At 37.9% G+C, this 17,299-nt stretch overlaps 4 protein-coding genes across 4 annotated transcripts; 3 read left to right on the top strand and 1 right to left on the bottom strand.

Annotated features, from left to right (window-relative positions):
* Window positions 1-986: 986 nt before the first annotated feature.
* Window positions 987-2,864, top strand: LOC103831485 (exopolygalacturonase). Its single transcript, XM_009107365.3, has 5 exons — window positions 987-1,020; window positions 1,114-1,217; window positions 1,300-1,611; window positions 1,845-2,363; window positions 2,458-2,864. The coding sequence occupies exons 1-5, from the start codon at window positions 987-989 to the stop codon at window positions 2,689-2,691; spliced, it is 1,203 nt and encodes a 400-aa protein (XP_009105613.2). The 3' UTR covers window positions 2,692-2,864.
* A 668-nt stretch (window positions 2,865-3,532) lies between these two features.
* Window positions 3,533-4,376, top strand: LOC103831049 (acyl carrier protein 2, mitochondrial). The gene is made up of 2 exons (XM_009106897.3): window positions 3,533-3,862; window positions 3,981-4,376. The coding sequence occupies exons 1-2, from the start codon at window positions 3,674-3,676 to the stop codon at window positions 4,155-4,157; spliced, it is 366 nt and encodes a 121-aa protein (XP_009105145.1). The 5' UTR covers window positions 3,533-3,673; the 3' UTR covers window positions 4,158-4,376.
* An 859-nt stretch (window positions 4,377-5,235) lies between these two features.
* On the bottom strand, window positions 5,236-10,448 carry LOC103831048 (4-coumarate--CoA ligase 3). Its single transcript, XM_009106896.3, has 7 exons — window positions 9,382-10,448; window positions 9,074-9,312; window positions 7,141-7,339; window positions 6,452-6,597; window positions 5,942-6,009; window positions 5,758-5,860; window positions 5,236-5,492 (listed from the first exon to the last, which is right to left on the bottom strand). The coding sequence occupies exons 1-7, from the start codon at window positions 10,214-10,216 to the stop codon at window positions 5,388-5,390; spliced, it is 1,695 nt and encodes a 564-aa protein (XP_009105144.1). The 5' UTR covers window positions 10,217-10,448; the 3' UTR covers window positions 5,236-5,387.
* Window positions 10,449-11,482: 1,034 nt separating this feature from the next.
* On the top strand, window positions 11,483-13,300 carry LOC103831484. Its single transcript, XM_009107364.1, has one exon. The coding sequence runs from the start codon at window positions 11,483-11,485 to the stop codon at window positions 13,298-13,300; it is 1,818 nt and encodes a 605-aa protein (XP_009105612.1).
* Window positions 13,301-17,299: the final 3,999 nt, after the last annotated feature.

The following is a 17,299-nucleotide window of genomic DNA, read 5'->3' as shown; positions in this document are numbered from 1 at the left end:
TTTATTTATTTACACAATTTGTTTCATGTTGTCATTATAAAATTTTGAATTATAATTTTTATATAATATTGTATTTTGGATTTTAAAGTTAAAACCAGAAATAAAAGTTTTAAATTTAAATTCTATTTATAATATTTTTAAAAATTTTAGATATTATTATTTGCTTAAAATATTTAACTTTAAATTTTAATTTAATTACATGTAAAATTAAGATAAAATAATTATTTTTTATTTAATAATATATGTACATATTTAAAATTGTAATCTATTTTAATCTATTTACTTGGGTTAAAATTTATTAAACCAAATTCTTTAAAAGTAAGAGAAATTTGTTTAAGTATATAATATCAAAACGTAAAATATAATAAAATTTCTAAAATTTATAGATATTTAAAAGAAACTAAAATTTGGAATATTTATTTTAGTAATAAAAATTATATAATTACAAATATATATAATTAAATAATATTTCAAAAACTGAGAAATATTATTAGATTTATATTTCTACTATTATATTATTTATTGTTATATTAATGATGATCTATGATTTATTATTAAATTTTAAAAAACTTACCAAAAATATAAATTAACATTAAATTAATGTAAATATTCATGTCACAGTTAGCTTTCATGTCATCATTGTTAATATGTCATATCATCATTTGTTTTTCCAAAATTATTGTGGTGATGACACATGATAAATCACTTCTCAAATAATATCTAGGAGATAAAATTATTTTAAAAACAAACATTAACCGAAACAATTAATTACCGGTAAATATGTAATCGGCCTTTCACCAAAATTCTGATTTTGTTTTAAATGAGAGAGCAAAGATAAATCAGATAACCATATATGTACGTTTCCATAACCATAAATAATTAACAAAAAGGAATATAAAAGAAACAGCCCAATTTTAGCCGATGATTACTAATTAGCAACAAGAATCAAGTTCTTGTGTTTAAAAATAGATTTATACTAACAGTTCATGGAAACACATGAACTCTATATAAGAAAATACAGTAGATAAACACTTTTCATTGTGTGGTAAAGATATTTATTAATAACACAAAATTCTTATTTTAATATACCCCTAAACAAAATAAGGAGATGAGTTGCATTGGTCGTCGCCATTGCAAGTCGTCCGACCAATAGGCCAAAGGTTTTTAACGTCCAACGCTATGGTGCCAAAGCTGATGGAAAAACTGATAACACCAAGGTATGTACATAACCAATATATATAGAAACACACAAAATAAACATTTTATCGATTTTGTTTTGTTTAAATTGTCCAAAATTAGGCGTTCACAAACATATGGAAAAGCGCGTGCACAAGGAAAGGTGGTAATAGTAAAATCTATGTACCGAAAGGAACGTTTTATCTCGGTGGTGTAGAGTTTGTAGGACCATGCACAAATAAGATTGAATTCGCTATCGATGGAACTTTATTGGCTCCTTCTAACCCTAGGGATATTAAAAATGACACATGGATTCAGTTCAGATACATTAACAATCTTATTATCTCGGGTGCCGGTACACTTGACGGCCAAGGGAAAGAGTCTTGGCCACTAAATGACTGCCACAAAAATCCCAGTTGTCCTAAGCTAGCTATGGTACCACTTCTTAATCCTTTTACACATTGTTTTATTATATGATTTTACAATGAAAATTATGCAATTAAATTATTTTCTACTACCCCTTAAATTTATAGATTTAACTATCTAGATACAAAACATCACTAAAACGAGTATATATAGTTTTGAAGGAGGCAATATCCACATAATAATATGTCTATATCTTATATTCTAGTATACTAGTGTCTTACTAAACTTGATTATTCTCACAGACCATGGGATTTGCATTCGTGAACAACTCAAGAATCAATGGGATAACATCACTCAACAGCAAAATGGGACACTTCAACTTCTTCTCTGTCCATCACTTCAACATCACTGACGTCACTATAACAGCTCCCGGTGACAGCCCAAACACCGATGGGCTAAAGTTCGGGTTCTGTAGCAACATTAACATCTCCAAGACACACATTGGTACAGGAGACGACTGTATAGCCATCCTTTCCGGAACCACCAACATGGATATCTCTGATGTCAATTGTGGTCCCGGACATGGGATTAGTGTCGGAAGCTTAGGGAAAAACAAAGAAGAGAAGGATGTTAATGGCTTAACCGTAAGAGACATAGTCTTTAACGGCACAAGCGATGGTATTCGGATCAAGACTTGGGAATCTTCAGCTTCAAAGATTTTAGTTTCTAACTTTGTGTACGAGAATATTCAAATGATTAACGTTGGAAACCCTATCAACATCGACCAGAAGTATTGTCCTCACCCACCTTGTGAAAAGAAGGTGAACTCTTTACGCAAGATACAAACTTAGATCATTTTTTTCTCTTTTTACAATGAAAGAAAAAATAAATGTTGTGTTTCACTAATTTTTTCAGGGAGAGTCACACGTTCAAATCCAAGACCTTAAGTTAAAGAACATATATGGAACATCGACGAACAAAGTGGCGGTGAATCTACAATGTAGCAAGAGCTTTCCCTGCAAGAAGGTTGAGCTAATTGACATTAACCTAGAGCATAAGGGTGTCGAGGGTGGTCCTTCCACTGCGGTATGTAAAAATGTTGACGGTTCTGCACGTGGCAAGATGGTTCCTCAACATTGTCTGAACTGATTCAACGATCCATGGGAACAATGACCGTGTGTTGTACTATTTTATATTTTCCAATGTTTTGTATAATTTTTAATTTCTGTGTATTTACTTCCTTTTTTTCTTTTAATCTTTTTGCTAGTTTATGAAAGTTTTTAATTGGTGCAATAAAGAAGTGAATACACTTTTGTGTTTTTTTTGTATGTGGTCTAATTTTTGTTTCATCGGACAAAAAAGAGTACAATCTTATTTTATTAATCATTCCTAACCATTGATATATTATTTTAATATTTTTATCCGAACTCTAATAAAACAAATATAAAAGTTGTTAATGCATTTTATTGTTTGATCATTATAAGTGTCACATTTTAAATGTTGCAACTTTTATGTACAACATATTTTTTTTATTTCAAAATACAAAGTATGAAACGTTTGACCGAGTTTATCATAAATTTTGTTCTCTTATATATTTAATTTTAATTTATATTTAATTTTTTTAATATAATATGTTTTTAAAGTTTACGAAAAAGTAAAGCACTTTTAACAAAGTAGAAAGTTTTTACTCATTTTATATTTTAAAATAAAAAAATTAAAACTATTTTTTTAAATGAAAATTTACATGTATTAAAACAATAGAAGTGATAATAACAAATTATTTTTAGAAAAGCTTAAAAAGTCCGAAAAGCCCTAGAATCCTATAAAAACCGGACTTGAGTTTTGAATTCTAATTTCAAAATATTTTCGGACCAGGTTAGATCGAACTCAAATATTTACGGACTTAGCGGGTTTGGACTGGTCGGGCCGGACCAGCCCAAATTAACACCACTACGAAAATCCGGTATTGGATAATAAAGTGTGCCGAATTAGTTAGGTAGGCCTGAAAAGAAATGTCCACTACATAGTGTACGACGTCGTTTAGGATCTAACAATAAAGCAAAATCTCGTTGAAGAGAGAGTAGTAGAGTAGAGAGAAACGCCTCCAGGGTTGTCCTTCTGAAACACAGCGATGGCGGCGAGAAATGCTCTGCTTCGATACCTTAGAGTCAACGTCAATCCATCACCTGCACTCCCTTCGAGCTTCGCACTTCTTCGTCTTTTCTCGGAGGAAGTAAGAGGATCGTTTCTAGACAAATCTGACGTGACAGATCGCGTTATCTCTGTCGTCAAAAACTTTCAAAGAGTCGATCCCTCAAAGGTAACTTTCTCCGATGGTTTCATTGGAATGAGTAGTTGAGGCCTATCTGATTCGATGTATTGTGTTTGAGAAATGGGCTTTTTCTGTGAATTAAGTAACTGTGGTTTGGTGGTTGCAGGTAACACCCAAAGCCCATTTTATTAACGATCTCGGGTTAGACAGTTTGGACAATGTGGAGGTTGTGATGGCATTGGAGGAAGAGTTTGGATTTGAGATCCCTGATAATGATGCTGACAAGATCCAGTCCGTTGATCTTGCTGTTGACTTTATCGCTTCTCATCCTCAGGCTACGTAAGAAGAGATTCAAAGCTCTTTCAATGTCATGCCTCAGCTGTGTCTACAGATTTTGATTAGCCTTAATAAGAACAGAAACAAACATGTTTTTTTTTTTTTGCTTTCATAAGTATCTTGACATTCTTATCAAATATAATACATCAGACACTCGTTCCAATTTGAGGATCCGTGAAGACTCGCTAGCAAGTGTCAAAAGTAAAGAGCAAATCTAATTTTTTTTTTTCTTACTTAACTTTGGGATATTATAAAGCAATGAAAATTCGTAAACTACAAATCAATGTATAAAAATGTGGGAAATTGGACAACAACTTCTGAATCACGATCACTATGCGCTACGTTGACAATTATTTGTATCACTGAGTTACATTTGATAACTGTCAAACAAAAGTTGATTAGAAAATGGAGCTTGTTATGATATTTAGTATTTACTGAAAGTTTAAACATTTTTTTGTGATCAGAAAGATACGTTTTTGTTAAAAGAGTTGAATCCTTGTTTGTATGAACATTGTAATTCTGTTGTGAGGAGTGTGAATCCGATCAACAAACTTTTCCATAGTTGTATTGGTTCGTCATTTCCAGAAGATTGGAAGAGGGTAAACCAAAGGGTTTTCGCATTATTTGTGTGATTCATTCGATCCATCATCATCTATCTATTCACCGAATTAACCAATATCAGAATGGCAGTTTCTTGGGTTTGTCATTTTGTATCACAGAACCACTCTATTCACCATAGGAGGATTCACAAACCGGAGGTTTTAGCCATGAATGGCTTCCTCGCTTTGCCTTGTTCAAAGAAGCTCTGTTCAGGTCATCATGCTTTATTGCTCTCGTTTTGATGAAGGTTTATTTTGTTTTGTTACTCACAAATTAGATTGTTTTCATGTTATTCTTCTTTAGTCTTCCTGTGCTATGGGATTTAGTCTCTCCGTTCTTGGAGCTTCAGTCTCCGGAGGTTTGTAGAACCTGCCTGAAAATGTATTCCAAAACTGAATCTCACCCTTGTAATCTTCCTTTGTTAATATATCAGTGTTAAAAAAAAACTGATGTTTCTTAGTTTATTCTCCTTCTGAAACAAAAAGAAAATTACTGAAATAATCATATCCAAATAATACAGTTTATTAAACTCTTAATTGTAACATATGTTGCGACAAAGGATCTAAAAGAAAGTCACGAATATCGTGGATACAGAAAGACATTTAAATCATATAAAAGAAAAATAAATTAATTACATTCAACAAAGTTTGGCTTTAAGATCCTTTCTCAGAATTTTTCCGGAAGGAGATTTGGGAATGGAGGGAACAAAGAAGACCTTGTGCAATCTCTTGTAGAATACCACCTACACATCCACCGATCAGTTATATATTCATTCTATATATAAAGCAGATGACGAAAATCACAAGTATGTATATATAATCTCATTGATAAAAACCTATAAGCAAATCATTGTCTTATTTCCCGTGAGATCTTTTAGTTTATATAACTCCGGTTATATTTTACGATAAAAATTATTTCTAAGTTATCTAGGAGAATCGTCCTATTATGTTTTCCCCGCATATCAATCTATGAAGAGACTTCTTTAAACAGAACAACTAAATGCGTACCTGTTTGGCTATATATTCTTTTATATCTTCTTCCGTGATAACGTTTCCATTTGATCGGACTACGAAAGCCACCGGTACTTCTCCAGCCACTTCATCTCTTTGACTGCAAGTGACCAATAAAGTTTAGAAACGGTGTCGGTTACACAACCTTACGACTCAATGCATATATAATTGTGCTACTTACGGAACAACCGCAGCATCCGCAATGGAGTGGTGATTGATGAGCAAAGCCTCTAGCTCAGCTGGAGGCACCTGTTCTTCAGTATTCCATCATTAGTGCTACAGTTTCTAAATAATCTTATTTCTATTGTAAGCAATGCGTTATGTCTTTATTATATAAAGTTGAGATACCTTTTAAATTAACCTCGACGTTTTGATATTCTTGTATTATTATTAGTTATAGAAGAAAAATGATAATACTATTCGGAACTTACTTTCAAAACATGTTTTCAGATGTATTAACATATGTTCTGTTTCTAATGATGTGACGTTTGTTTTTTCAACGATTTTACCAATGCGCTGTTTTACATATAAGTGTTAAAGTTATGTTACCTATCTAATTAACATTTAAAGTATTTTAAGAGATTGAATATGTTAACTGAATAAATTATGTAAAAGCGAGGAAGTAAATAATTGATATAAGTTATTTATAAATTTTGTTTTAATTGAACACAAATATTGTCAGTGGACTTGCCTGAAAGCCTTTGAACTTGATGACTTCTTTGAGTCGATCAACAATGAATATCTCATCATCTTCATCAACATACCCAATGTCCCCTGTGTGAAGCCAACCTTCCTCGTCAATTGTAGCTGACGTGGCTTCCGGATCGTTCAAGTACTCTGCGCGCCAAAAGTCAGGTGAAACTTTATATCCCTAAACCTTAATTATGTCGAAATTGTGATGTCCTTATTACGTTTTTGAATATTTTGTCAACTTTTCATTTCAAGAAATAGAAAAACATGTCACGTGTGTTTAAGTAGATGTAAAAGACGTGGCCATATATAGACATCATAATAAAAAAGCATGTCGTACAAATGTACATGTGACGATGCAAACCTAATTAAAAGCTGTATATTTAGATAACTAAACTTTATTGTTTTCGTTGTTTGAACAAACTGTAGAAATTAAATACGTTTTCTCTTATATTTGGGAAACGGAAAGTGGTACTATTTCTTTTCTGAAGCCACTACAAAGTTTTTTTCGCCACTAAAAATTGGAAATGGAATTAGTTATTTTATTTCGCTATCACCGGTTTCAAGTCTTTTACTGTAGACGTTTAAGGCCGTTTTTCCATTGAATGCAAAGCAGTTATTGCACCAAATTATTTTCCAAAAAAAAGGAGAAAAATATGAGTAGAAAACAGAAAAAAAATAAAAACGAACCTTTCATGATTTGTTGACCGCGGATACAAATCTCACCAGGTTGGTTGTAACCAAGAGAGAGACGTGTCTCAAGGTGAACCACTTTAAGTTCTGCGTTTCGGACTACAGTCCCACAAGAGCCTGATTTTGACGGTGTTGGCTCTTTAGCAAACCCAAGGCTCATTGACAACACTGGTCCTGCCTCTGTCATACCATATCCCTGTTTGTCCATAATCCAGCAGTTATTGGTTACCTCATAAATTCTAAATAACGACACTTTTGGCACTATTGTACTGAATTACTAAAAGACTAAATCAGTCGACCAAAGCAAGTATTGGTCGACTATACGAGTTTGCTACAATACGTAAATTTGATGTGATATATGATATACGTAAATTTACAGTACCGTTACAATTATTTTTATTTTCACATAACCTTTTATTTATTTAGTTATTATTTAGGCTCATAAACTTTTCTAAGTATTGTATAATACATCGACATGTATCATTAACTTCTCTAATATAAATATTTTAGCAAATGTTAATAGTGTGTGTGTCCATGTCTATGTGTGTGTGTGTGGACGTGTGTTAGAAATCAGCCCACGTCACATGACAGAGTTTTGATATCTCAGGACACGCATCTACTTTTTCTTCTACTTAATCAAATTTAATCATCGTATTACAATCTTCAGTTAATTAGCCTACAATACATAAGAAAATTATTAAAGTATCGCAATGTTGGTTGTAAACTTTAATAGCGCCTGATCACTATCACAGTATCACTATCTTGAAGCTGTCCTTTGAAAATTTGTCCAACTAATCTTGGTTGTAATTTATTTATTAACTTCTCAATGTTCTCATTCGTATTAATTTTTTTATGTCATGTTCTAATATTTATCATTAAATTTTCTGATAAATATTTTAATTTAAATCATTTATTAACATTATTTTAAACTTGCAAGTTATAATTGTATATTTTGATATCATTCAAATAGAATTTTTATTTATTTATAAATATAATGACTGTAGTTAATTAATTAATAATATCAAGAACTAAAGTACAAATTATAGTTTTTTAGAAGAATATATTTGAAGATCATCGTTGTTATTTAGTATTGTAAGATTTAATCAAGGGCCAGTTGTATAGAATAATATCATTAAAATCAATACGATTAGTTAATCTATTTTATCATTTATATAGATAATACAAACATAAAATAGTATAAAAATCATTTTATTATGTAGTCGATGATAAGCTTAAAATGGTTTATTTTGCAATCTTTGTTACTTAGTTTTTGAAATGATCATACCTATTGTTTTTTTTGTTATGAAGCAGACTATCATATATGTAAAAGACTTTAAAAGGGTAATTAAATAAGAAAACAAAAACAAAAAGAAAATTAGAGACGAAGACATTTGGAGAAGTTCAAAACCCAGCATAGACTCCTATGTCGAAACTTCAATTATAAAGAACAATATATTGTTGTGAAAAATTAGATGCAGTCCCTTTGGATCAGCGACCTAAATCACACGTGTTTTTCTACCTATGTCTAAACCTAAACTACACCTGCTTTTATTACTACTATAAATAAATAAATAATTAAAAGTAGAAATATTAGGAAAATGAATACAATGCCAAATTAGCTTGGGAGCAGATGAACCGTACGTAACCGAGATTATGCCGAAGAGCTAGACGCAACCACCCTCACTCTCTTCCCATGCATTCCCCTCCCATTTTTTTATTATATTTTTTGATAATTTAATTTAAAAAAATTATTAACTAATTAGGCAAATTTACATTTTCGCCGAAATTGGTAGCTAATGAAATTGAAAAATACTTGAGAACTTACAAAAAAAAGAAAGTAAAAACATGCATTGATCACGAAATGGTTCCCGCCGTAATAGTAGGGTTACCTAGTAAACATAAAAATCAACATGCAAAGTAAATATATTACCTGGCCAAGGACGGCCTGAGGGAGACGGCGGCCTAGACTATCCTCGAGATCTTTGCCTAAGGGAGCTGCACCAGAGAGAACCAATCTAACGGAAGAGAGATCGTAAGAGTTAACAGTTGGGTTCTTGGCCAAAGCAATCACAAGCGGCGGGACAAGCGCCGCTACCGTCACCTTGTGTCTCTGTATTAGATCCAATAACGCCCCGATTTCGAATTTGTGCATCAAAAGAACCGTCGCACCTTATTACAAGTTCAATATTATATTATATTTGTCTCATTCAAAAAAAAAGATTTGCATGTTTTATGTACCGGATCGGATGGAGTTGAGAAGAACGCTGTTGAGCGAGTAGATGTGGAAAAGAGGCAAAACGCAGAGTACGACATCGTTTGGTTTCAAGTAAAGATTCGGGTTGTCTCCATCTACTTGTTGCGCAACGCTCGTGATTAAGCTCTTGTGCGTTAAAACTACTCCTTTAGGTAACCCCGTCGTGCCAGAGGAGAAAGGAAGCGCCGCCGCATCGTCACCACCGACATCAACAACATCTAGCGAGGTTGTCTCGTCGTCAGTTAGTAGTGTGGAGAAAGGAAGACAATTCTCCGGAGGAGGATTGTCTTCCGTGGTGATAACGGTGAGATCTTCACCGATTCTTGTTTCTCCGTCGAGGTTTCTCAACTTATCGACGTAATGAGAGTGGGTGATTATAAGCTTAGCTCCGGAGGATTTGACCTGTTTGTGAATCTCCTGAGAAGTGTAGAAAGGGTTCGCGGTGGTGGAGACGGCGCCGATCATGGAAGCGCCCATGAAGGAGAAGACGAACTCGGCTGAGTTTTGAAGGAGGATCATTATCACGTCGCCTTTTCGAATCCCCATTTTGTGTAGCCCGGCGGCGACTCTCCGACATATGAGGTGCGTTTCGTCGTACGTGTAGCTTTTTCCCGTGGACCCTACGATCAGACAGGGCTTGTCGGAAACAGAGGAGAGCTTTTGGAAGCAGTAGGTGTGGAGAGGGAGGTGGTTGGGAATGTCGATGTCCGGAAGCTTTGATCGGAAAATACGCGGCGGAGTAGGAGGAGCATCGGTGGGGGGAGTAGTTGTATCCACCGGTTGATGAATCTGAGGTTCTTGTAGAGTTGCAGTTATCATTGTGTAATAAAAGATAAGTGAGGAATGTGTTTTTATTTGATTTTGTTTTTGTTGTTATCTTCTTGTTTGGGAAATGAAGAAATGTGGATATATAATAGAACCAAGTGTGTGTGTGTGTGTGTAGGTGATGAGAGAAGAATGAAATAAATTAGGGAAGATGAGGAAGGAAAGAGAAATGGGGTAGGTAGAGGGAATGGCTGTTAGAAGAGGAATGGAGGATTGTTTGGTAGGTTTCATCTTTTGCTATACACTCTCTTGCATGTCCTTCTCTCACTCTCTTATTTCTTTCCTTTTTTCCCCATCTTTAATATGTTTCCTTTTTTTAATCCTGTTACATATATTATGTTCATAATAACTTGCCACAAATCTAATTATATGAATAAATATACGTTATACACCGAGTAATTGAGTTCCTTGTTTTATATATGTATAAATTAATTGGTTATATATATATATTAATTCATAGATCAAGATTTATATAATTGTAAGTTACAAAAAAAAAAGATTTATTGTTCACATATGTTATTTAATAATATATTAGATTCTTGTCCACGATTTAGAAACACATAATTAATTATTACGAAATTTTATTCGATGAAATTAAGATATATTGTCATACCACTCTTCTATGCTTATGTTCGTTCAATCGTATTCTGGTTTTAATTAATATTGTTTTTTTTTTCTAAAACCATACGATTCAATAAACACAAGCATTAACATATACGAATGGTAATATAACCCTAGAACTGAAAACCGTTGAATTCGATAGGAGTTTCTCTCTCATGCGATTTCTCTCCCGGGTGACTGTCTCGAGAATAGTTATTACCCGCTAGTTTCATAAAAGTATCCCTGCTTACGTACCAGTCCATTGCCAGTTCCGGACCTGATTTCTCTGCAACTCACCGGCTAGATTCAAATTGCCTCCCTCTTTTAGAACTGTCCAGCGGTCCAAAGCAGTATCCCTTGGCCAAGACACGCCGGGTTCACCCCCGACACCAGTCGGAGGGCCGCCGTCAGCCATGGAGTCTACCACCGGAGCTCGTTTAGCTACACCGCCCAAGTTTCGCTGGATTTTAGCTACCGCTTCAGCTTGCACTCTCGTCGTATCCTAAGCGTGAAGGTAGTTTACTCCCCTCAAGCAGAACTTTCGATACTAATCTACACTTTCGTAGTTTGATTGCTACAGATCTTTCACACCCTAGTGGTGAAGAACTTTAAAACGCTCTGAGAATCGAAGCTTGTCTCAACAAAAACCCTATCTTCAAGATGGCGAGACGTCTATCATATGAAGAAAAAGGGAAAGGCTTACAATCAAAAACAGAAGCCCCAAGAACCGGACGGTTCAGAGTCCCAGAGTTCGATAGCTCAGAACTCATAAAGAAGCACGAGCTGACCTTGATTGGCCGTACTACTAATCCGAAGCTGCAACGTATATGGTCACTCATTCCCTTCTTATCAGACCTATGGAAAACCAAAACCCGAGCAGTTGGCTCGGACTTAGGACAGGGGCTCTTCCAATTTCAGTTCGCGTCTCAAGAGGATATGCAGCTTGTCCTCGCGAACAGACCTTATCATTTCGCAAGGTGGATGATAATACTTCAGCAATGGGAGCCCTCGATTGACCCCACCTTCCCATCTCAAATCCCGTTTTGGATAAGAGTCCAAGGTGTTCCGTTGCATCTCTGGAACGAGGCTGTGCTAAGAGGAATAGGTGAAGATTTGGGAAAGTACGAAAGTTGTGAAATACTCCCGGGCTCCATCAAACTGAGAACACAAATAAATGGATTACTACCGCTGATCAAACAGTATACTCTGGAACTCGGCCAGGGGAAGGAAATCATTGCTGCGCTTGTGTACGAAAAACTTGAGAAACATTGTGGCAGATGCCTAATGCTCAGTCACGAAGCAGAGGACTGCCCTGAGGCTTTGCAAGAAAGAGAGGAGAAAGCGAAAAAAGACACTGAGGACAAACAAAAGCTGACCCTCAATACCCGTCGTCATGAGAATGAAAGGACAGAGAGGGGCTACCAAGACCAGCGAAGGGGCCTCCAGAGATCCGAAACGTATAACGCAAGTCAACCACCCAATCCGAAGAACTCCCGACAGATTTACCGCCCTCCTGTGGAGAGAAGCTATAATAGGGAGAATAGATCTTGGAAGACAATGGAAGAGGAAAGGTATGGAGCTAAGTCCCATTCAAGAAGGGAAGACGCTGCTGGTCATCTGAGATACAACCATAGAGATAGTCGTGGTACAGAAAGATGGGTAACAACTGGACGGAGATTCCAACACTCATCTCGAGCTAGTGAGAGAGAACTTTTAAGAGAAGGGGAAAGATCTGCCTCACATTTCAGAAACAGTCGAGAAGATGAAAGATCTTTTGTGGGCTCACCTCCGGTGAGGGTATTGGAGGGTTCGACAGGAGCCCCACACGCGGATGAAGGAAGAGCTGAACTTCCAGAAATACGAGAAGAACCAATACCTGATGAAGTTATGGTAGAAGCTAGAGAGGAGCTTAGAGAAGTAATGATTCAATATACCTCTTGCGCAGATCCAACAGAAAGCGCGGCCAGAAAAGAGAGACTGAGAAGAGCAGAGGAGCAAGGAGAAGTCGAGAAATCAACTGAACAAATAGCCAGACAGTTAATGAAGGAATCTAGGCCTGCATTGGAGCTAGTAGACACTGAGCCGCTTGCCACAAGAGTCCCTGTAACCCAGAGATTGGGACCGGCTACCCAAGAGGAAGAAAACGTTGGAGTCACCCTTGAGACGGGAAGAGTCCCGGCCAGGAAAAGACTAGGCAGACCCCCTACTAAGAAGCCCTTGGGCGTTAATACAGCTACTGCAGGCTCCTCGGGGGTAGCAAAGCGAAAAGTTTCTCAAGTAAGAGTTTCCCCGAAGAGGAGAACGAGTACTAGACAATCAAAACCTACTACCAAGAAAGCTGAGCTCTTGACAACCAATAGAGGAAATGGTAGCCAGCAGGGTTCAGTGCCAGGAAGCAGTAGACCGCCAATTCGACTCATCCCAGCGGCCTCAAAACAGAGGAAGGATTTTCACAATCCGCCTCCTCCAGTTCCTTAAAAGTAGTATGCTGGAACTGTCAAGGCTTGGGGAACCCTTTGACAGTCCAGAGCCTAAAGGACATACAAAAGAGTATGAGTCCTTCCATCTTGTTCCTCTCGGAAACAAAGAATCCTGACGACTTTGTTATTCGAAAACTGTCTTCGTTGGGTTATAGCAATCACCATCTTGTTTCAACAAGTGATCAGAGGGGAGGTGGCCTCGCTTTGTTCTGGAAACAAGAAGTTATGTTGGAAGTTTTAACTTCGTGTAAAAACTATGTTGATTCTCGAGTTCAATATGAAGGAAAAAGTTTTTATGCCACTTTTGTTTATGGGGATACTGATAATATCAAACGAAGAAACATGTGGAAAGAACTCGTACAAATCAACGCGTTGAGAGGTGGAGCCTGGTTTCTCTCAGGAGATTTCAATGATATCTTAAACGGGCAAGAGAAATCAGGGGGAGCTGAAAGACCAGAGAGCTCTTTTGTTGATCTGCGTTCCTTCATGTCTGAAGGGATCTATACGATATAAAACATTCAGGGACTTTTGTCTTGGCGAGGAGTTAGACATGACCATGTAGTACGTTGCCGTCTGGATAGGGCTGTTGCAAACAGCAGCTGGTACGAGGATTTCTATGCAGGTCACAGCGAGTATCTTAAGTTCGGAGGATCAGATCACAAGCCCATCATTACTTGTTTTGACACTACACGAAGGAAGGGTAAAGGCTTGTTCCGGTTTGACAGGAGACTTAAAGACAACCCTGCAGTTCAAGAATTAGTTGAGAAACATTGGAGACAATCCGGAACAGCACCTGTCTCCAGGAAAATAGCCATTGTGCGGTCAGCAATAGTAAAATGGAATAAAGAGCAACAGAGAAACAGCAGGGAGATCATTGAGCAAAGGAAGAACGATCTTGAGGAGGCAATGACGAGCGCTAATGATGATGCAGCCCTGCTAGCAATCCTAAACCAAGAGCTGAAAGAGGCATATAAGTCTGAGGAGGAGTTTTGGAGACAGAGGAGCAGGACCCTATGGCTCAGCCTAGGTGATCGGAACACAGGCTATTTCCATGCCACAACAAAGGGTAGGAAAGCTAGAAATTGTATCTCTGTTCTAGAGGATGCCGAAGGTGGAGTGCATCACAAGGAAGAAGCAATCACCAAAACTATCGTGAATTATTTCACAGAACTTTTCACCTCTCATGAGGAAGAACGTGAACAAATCGTTAACCAGGCGCTATCTCCATTGATCACTGCGGCTGACAATGAGAAGCTTGTAGGAGAACCATCAGCGGAGGAAATCAAATTGGCAGTATTTTCGATACATTCGGATAAAGCTCCTGGGCCGGACGGTTTCTCTGCGGGTTTTTTCCAGGCCAACTGGAAGACAGTCGGAGATGACATAGTCCGAGAGATTCAAACCTTTTTCGCATCAGGCCTAATGCCGAACGGTATAAATGACACGCACATCAGGCTGATACCCAAGGGAGAAGGACCTCGGTTTGTAGCAGATTATAGACCAATTGCGCTATGCAACGTCTACTATAAGATAATCTCTAAGCTTCTCACCCGAAGACTACAACCGATCCTCTCGACCTTAATCTCAGAAAATCAGTCAGCTTTTGTACCGGATCGAGCCATCTCCGACAATGTGCTCATAACACATGAAGTTCTCCATTTCCTCAAAACGTCTACAGCTAGTAAGCATTGCTCCATGGCTGTTAAGACGGATATGAGCAAGGCATACGATAGACTCGAGTGGAGCTTCATTGAGCTAGTTCTTAAAAGATTGGGTTTCGATCAGAAGTGGGTCGGCTTGATTATGCAGTGTGTGACTACAGTCTCTTTCTCTTTCTGATCAATGACACGGCCAAAGGGAGAGTCATTCCAACACGAGGTTTGCGGCAAGGAGACCCGCTGTCTCCTTACTTGTTCATCCTTTGCAGTGAAGTCCTTTCCGGGTTATGCTTGCAAGCTCAAAGCGAGGGATCGTTACAAGGAATCCGAGTTGCAACAGATTGCCCTCGAGTCAATCATCTCCTTTTTGCAGATGACACGATGTTTTTTCTGCCGGACAAACCAACAGAGCATCAACAAGCTGAATGAGATACTGAAGCTATACGAGCAAGCATCAGGACAGATGATAAACAAGCAGAAATCAGCAATTACATTCTCCCGGAAAGCGCCACAGAGCCTGAAAGACAGAGTAAAAAAGGAGCTGGATATACAAAAGGAGGGGGGAGTGGGGAAGTATCTTGGACTACCCGAGCATTTTGGGAGACGGAAAAAAGATCTTTTCACCTCAACAGTGGACAGAATCCGGCAAAAAGCTAAGGGGTGGTCAACGCGATTCCTATCTTCAGCGGGCAAAATGGTTATGCTTAAGTCGGTTCTCTCGGCAATGCCGAACCACTCGATGTCTTGCTTCAAGTTACCGACTTCTTTGTGCAAACGAATTCAGTCCGCCTTAACTAGATTTTGGTGGGATCCAAACCAAGACCAACAGAAGATGGCATGGATCTCATGGAGTAAGATGACAAACTCGAAAAGAGATGGAGGCCTTGGGTTTAGAGACATTCAAAGTTTCAATGACGCGTTACTGGGCAAATTAAGTTGGCGGATTTTGGAGAACCCGGACTGTTTACTAGCACGTATACTGCAGGGAAAATACTGTAAGTACAGTCCGCTGCTAGAGGTCCAAGCGTCACAGAACTGTTCACACGGGTGGAGAAGTATACTGATTGGGCGAGACTTGGTCAATAAGCACCTTGGATGGGCAATAGGCAATGGAGAGACAGTCCAAATATGGTCGGATGCATGGCTATCAACGACCAAAGCAGAGACACCGATGGGACCAGCAACTGAACAGACTAATGAAGCCTTTGTCAAGTCCCTATTTCAAGCAAATTCGTGCGAGTGGGACATAGGTAAAGTGGAAACTTTGTTCCCAGAGATCGCCCATAAGATACTAAGTATCAAACCAAGCAAGGAGAAAGGCCCCGACAAGAGAATCTGGTTAAAACATGATTCTGGGAAGTATAATACGAAGTCTGGATACCTAGCGGCTTTAGAAGATAAGCCGGATGAGGCAGGGGCTGCAGCATTAAGACAGGTCCCATGGATTAAGAAAGTGTGGGAGTTGCATACACCAACGAAGATCAAACTACTAATATGGAAAGCGATCCATGGAGGCCTCCCAGTCAATGAGAGACTAGCAGCTCGGAACATTATCCCAACAGCTGAGTGTGGCGTTTGCGGAGCCGTGGAATCTATAGATCACGTCTTTTTCTCATGCCCTCTTGCTCAGGAAGTGTGGAGAATGGTCCCAGTCAAGAATGATATATTGCCCTTGGAGTCGGATCGTTTTGTTGATAATTGGATCGCAGTTGTTGGTGCGGTGAGCCTACCACCTACGGGAGTAAATGCTGGTTCAATCACAGCCTGGGTAATATGGAGGTTATGGACCACAAGAAACTACAGAATCTTCCAAGAGAAAATCTTTACACCTCAGGAAGTGGTTACGAAGGCGATTGTGGATGCTAAGGAATGGGCAGTAGCGCAGGAAAAGAAGACGGACCCTGAACCTTCCAAGAAACGGGCGGGAGAAACAATAAGAATTGGAATCACCTGCAAAACTGACGCTGCCTGGAATCAGGAAAGAATGGCTGCGGGAGCAGCTTGGAACTTCTCACAACTGAATTCTGGTCTCAATAGGTCGGATTCAGAAATTTTCACCTATGTGAAATCACCCCTCGTGGCGGAGGGGCTTGCCTTGCGCGCAGCAATGGAGCAGGCACTGGTATTAGATTACAATCAAATCTCTTTTGAATCAGACTCGAAGATGTTGGTGACAGCAATACTAGAGGACTCATCCTACGCAGATTTGCATGGAATCTTATCGGACATCAAAACGTTGAAAGAGGCGTTCACCTCTGTTTCTTTTCGCTGGGTTAACAGAGACTCTGTTTCCTCTGTTGACTTACTAGCCAAGCAAACTTTAAATGCTTTTGTATTGA

Source organism: Brassica rapa, chromosome A07 (genome assembly GCF_000309985.2).
Source record: "Brassica rapa cultivar Chiifu-401-42 chromosome A07, CAAS_Brap_v3.01, whole genome shotgun sequence".
In the NCBI taxonomy this organism is placed as follows: Eukaryota; Viridiplantae; Streptophyta; class Magnoliopsida; order Brassicales; family Brassicaceae; genus Brassica; species Brassica rapa.
The sequence above is the reverse complement of the archived record's forward strand: the minus strand, read 5'-3'. Positions and strand labels throughout refer to the sequence as shown.

Coding starts and splice junctions, on each gene's coding strand:
- LOC103831048 (XM_009106896.3), bottom strand. CDS start 10,216: ATGATAACTGCAACTCTACAAGAACCTCAGATTCATCAACCGGTGGAT. Junction 9,313..9,381: donor TCTCAACTCCATCCGATCCG/GTACATAAAACA, acceptor ACTTGTAATAAG/GTGCGACGGTTCTTTTGATG. Junction 7,340..9,073: donor CTCAGGCCGTCCTTGGCCAG/GTAATATATTTA, acceptor ATGGACAAACAG/GGATATGGTATGACAGAGGC.
- LOC103831485 (XM_009107365.3), top strand. CDS start 987: ATGGAAACACATGAACTCTATATAAGAAAATACA. Junction 1,021..1,113: donor ACTCTATATAAGAAAATACA/GTAGATAAACAC, acceptor TAAGGAGATGAG/TTGCATTGGTCGTCGCCATT. Junction 1,218..1,299: donor GAAAAACTGATAACACCAAG/GTATGTACATAA, acceptor GTCCAAAATTAG/GCGTTCACAAACATATGGAA.
- LOC103831484 (XM_009107364.1), top strand. CDS start 11,483: ATGGCGAGACGTCTATCATATGAAGAAAAAGGGAAAGGCTTACAATCA.
- LOC103831049 (XM_009106897.3), top strand. CDS start 3,674: ATGGCGGCGAGAAATGCTCTGCTTCGATACCTTAGAGTCAACGTCAAT. Junction 3,863..3,980: donor AAAGAGTCGATCCCTCAAAG/GTAACTTTCTCC, acceptor TGGTGGTTGCAG/GTAACACCCAAAGCCCATTT.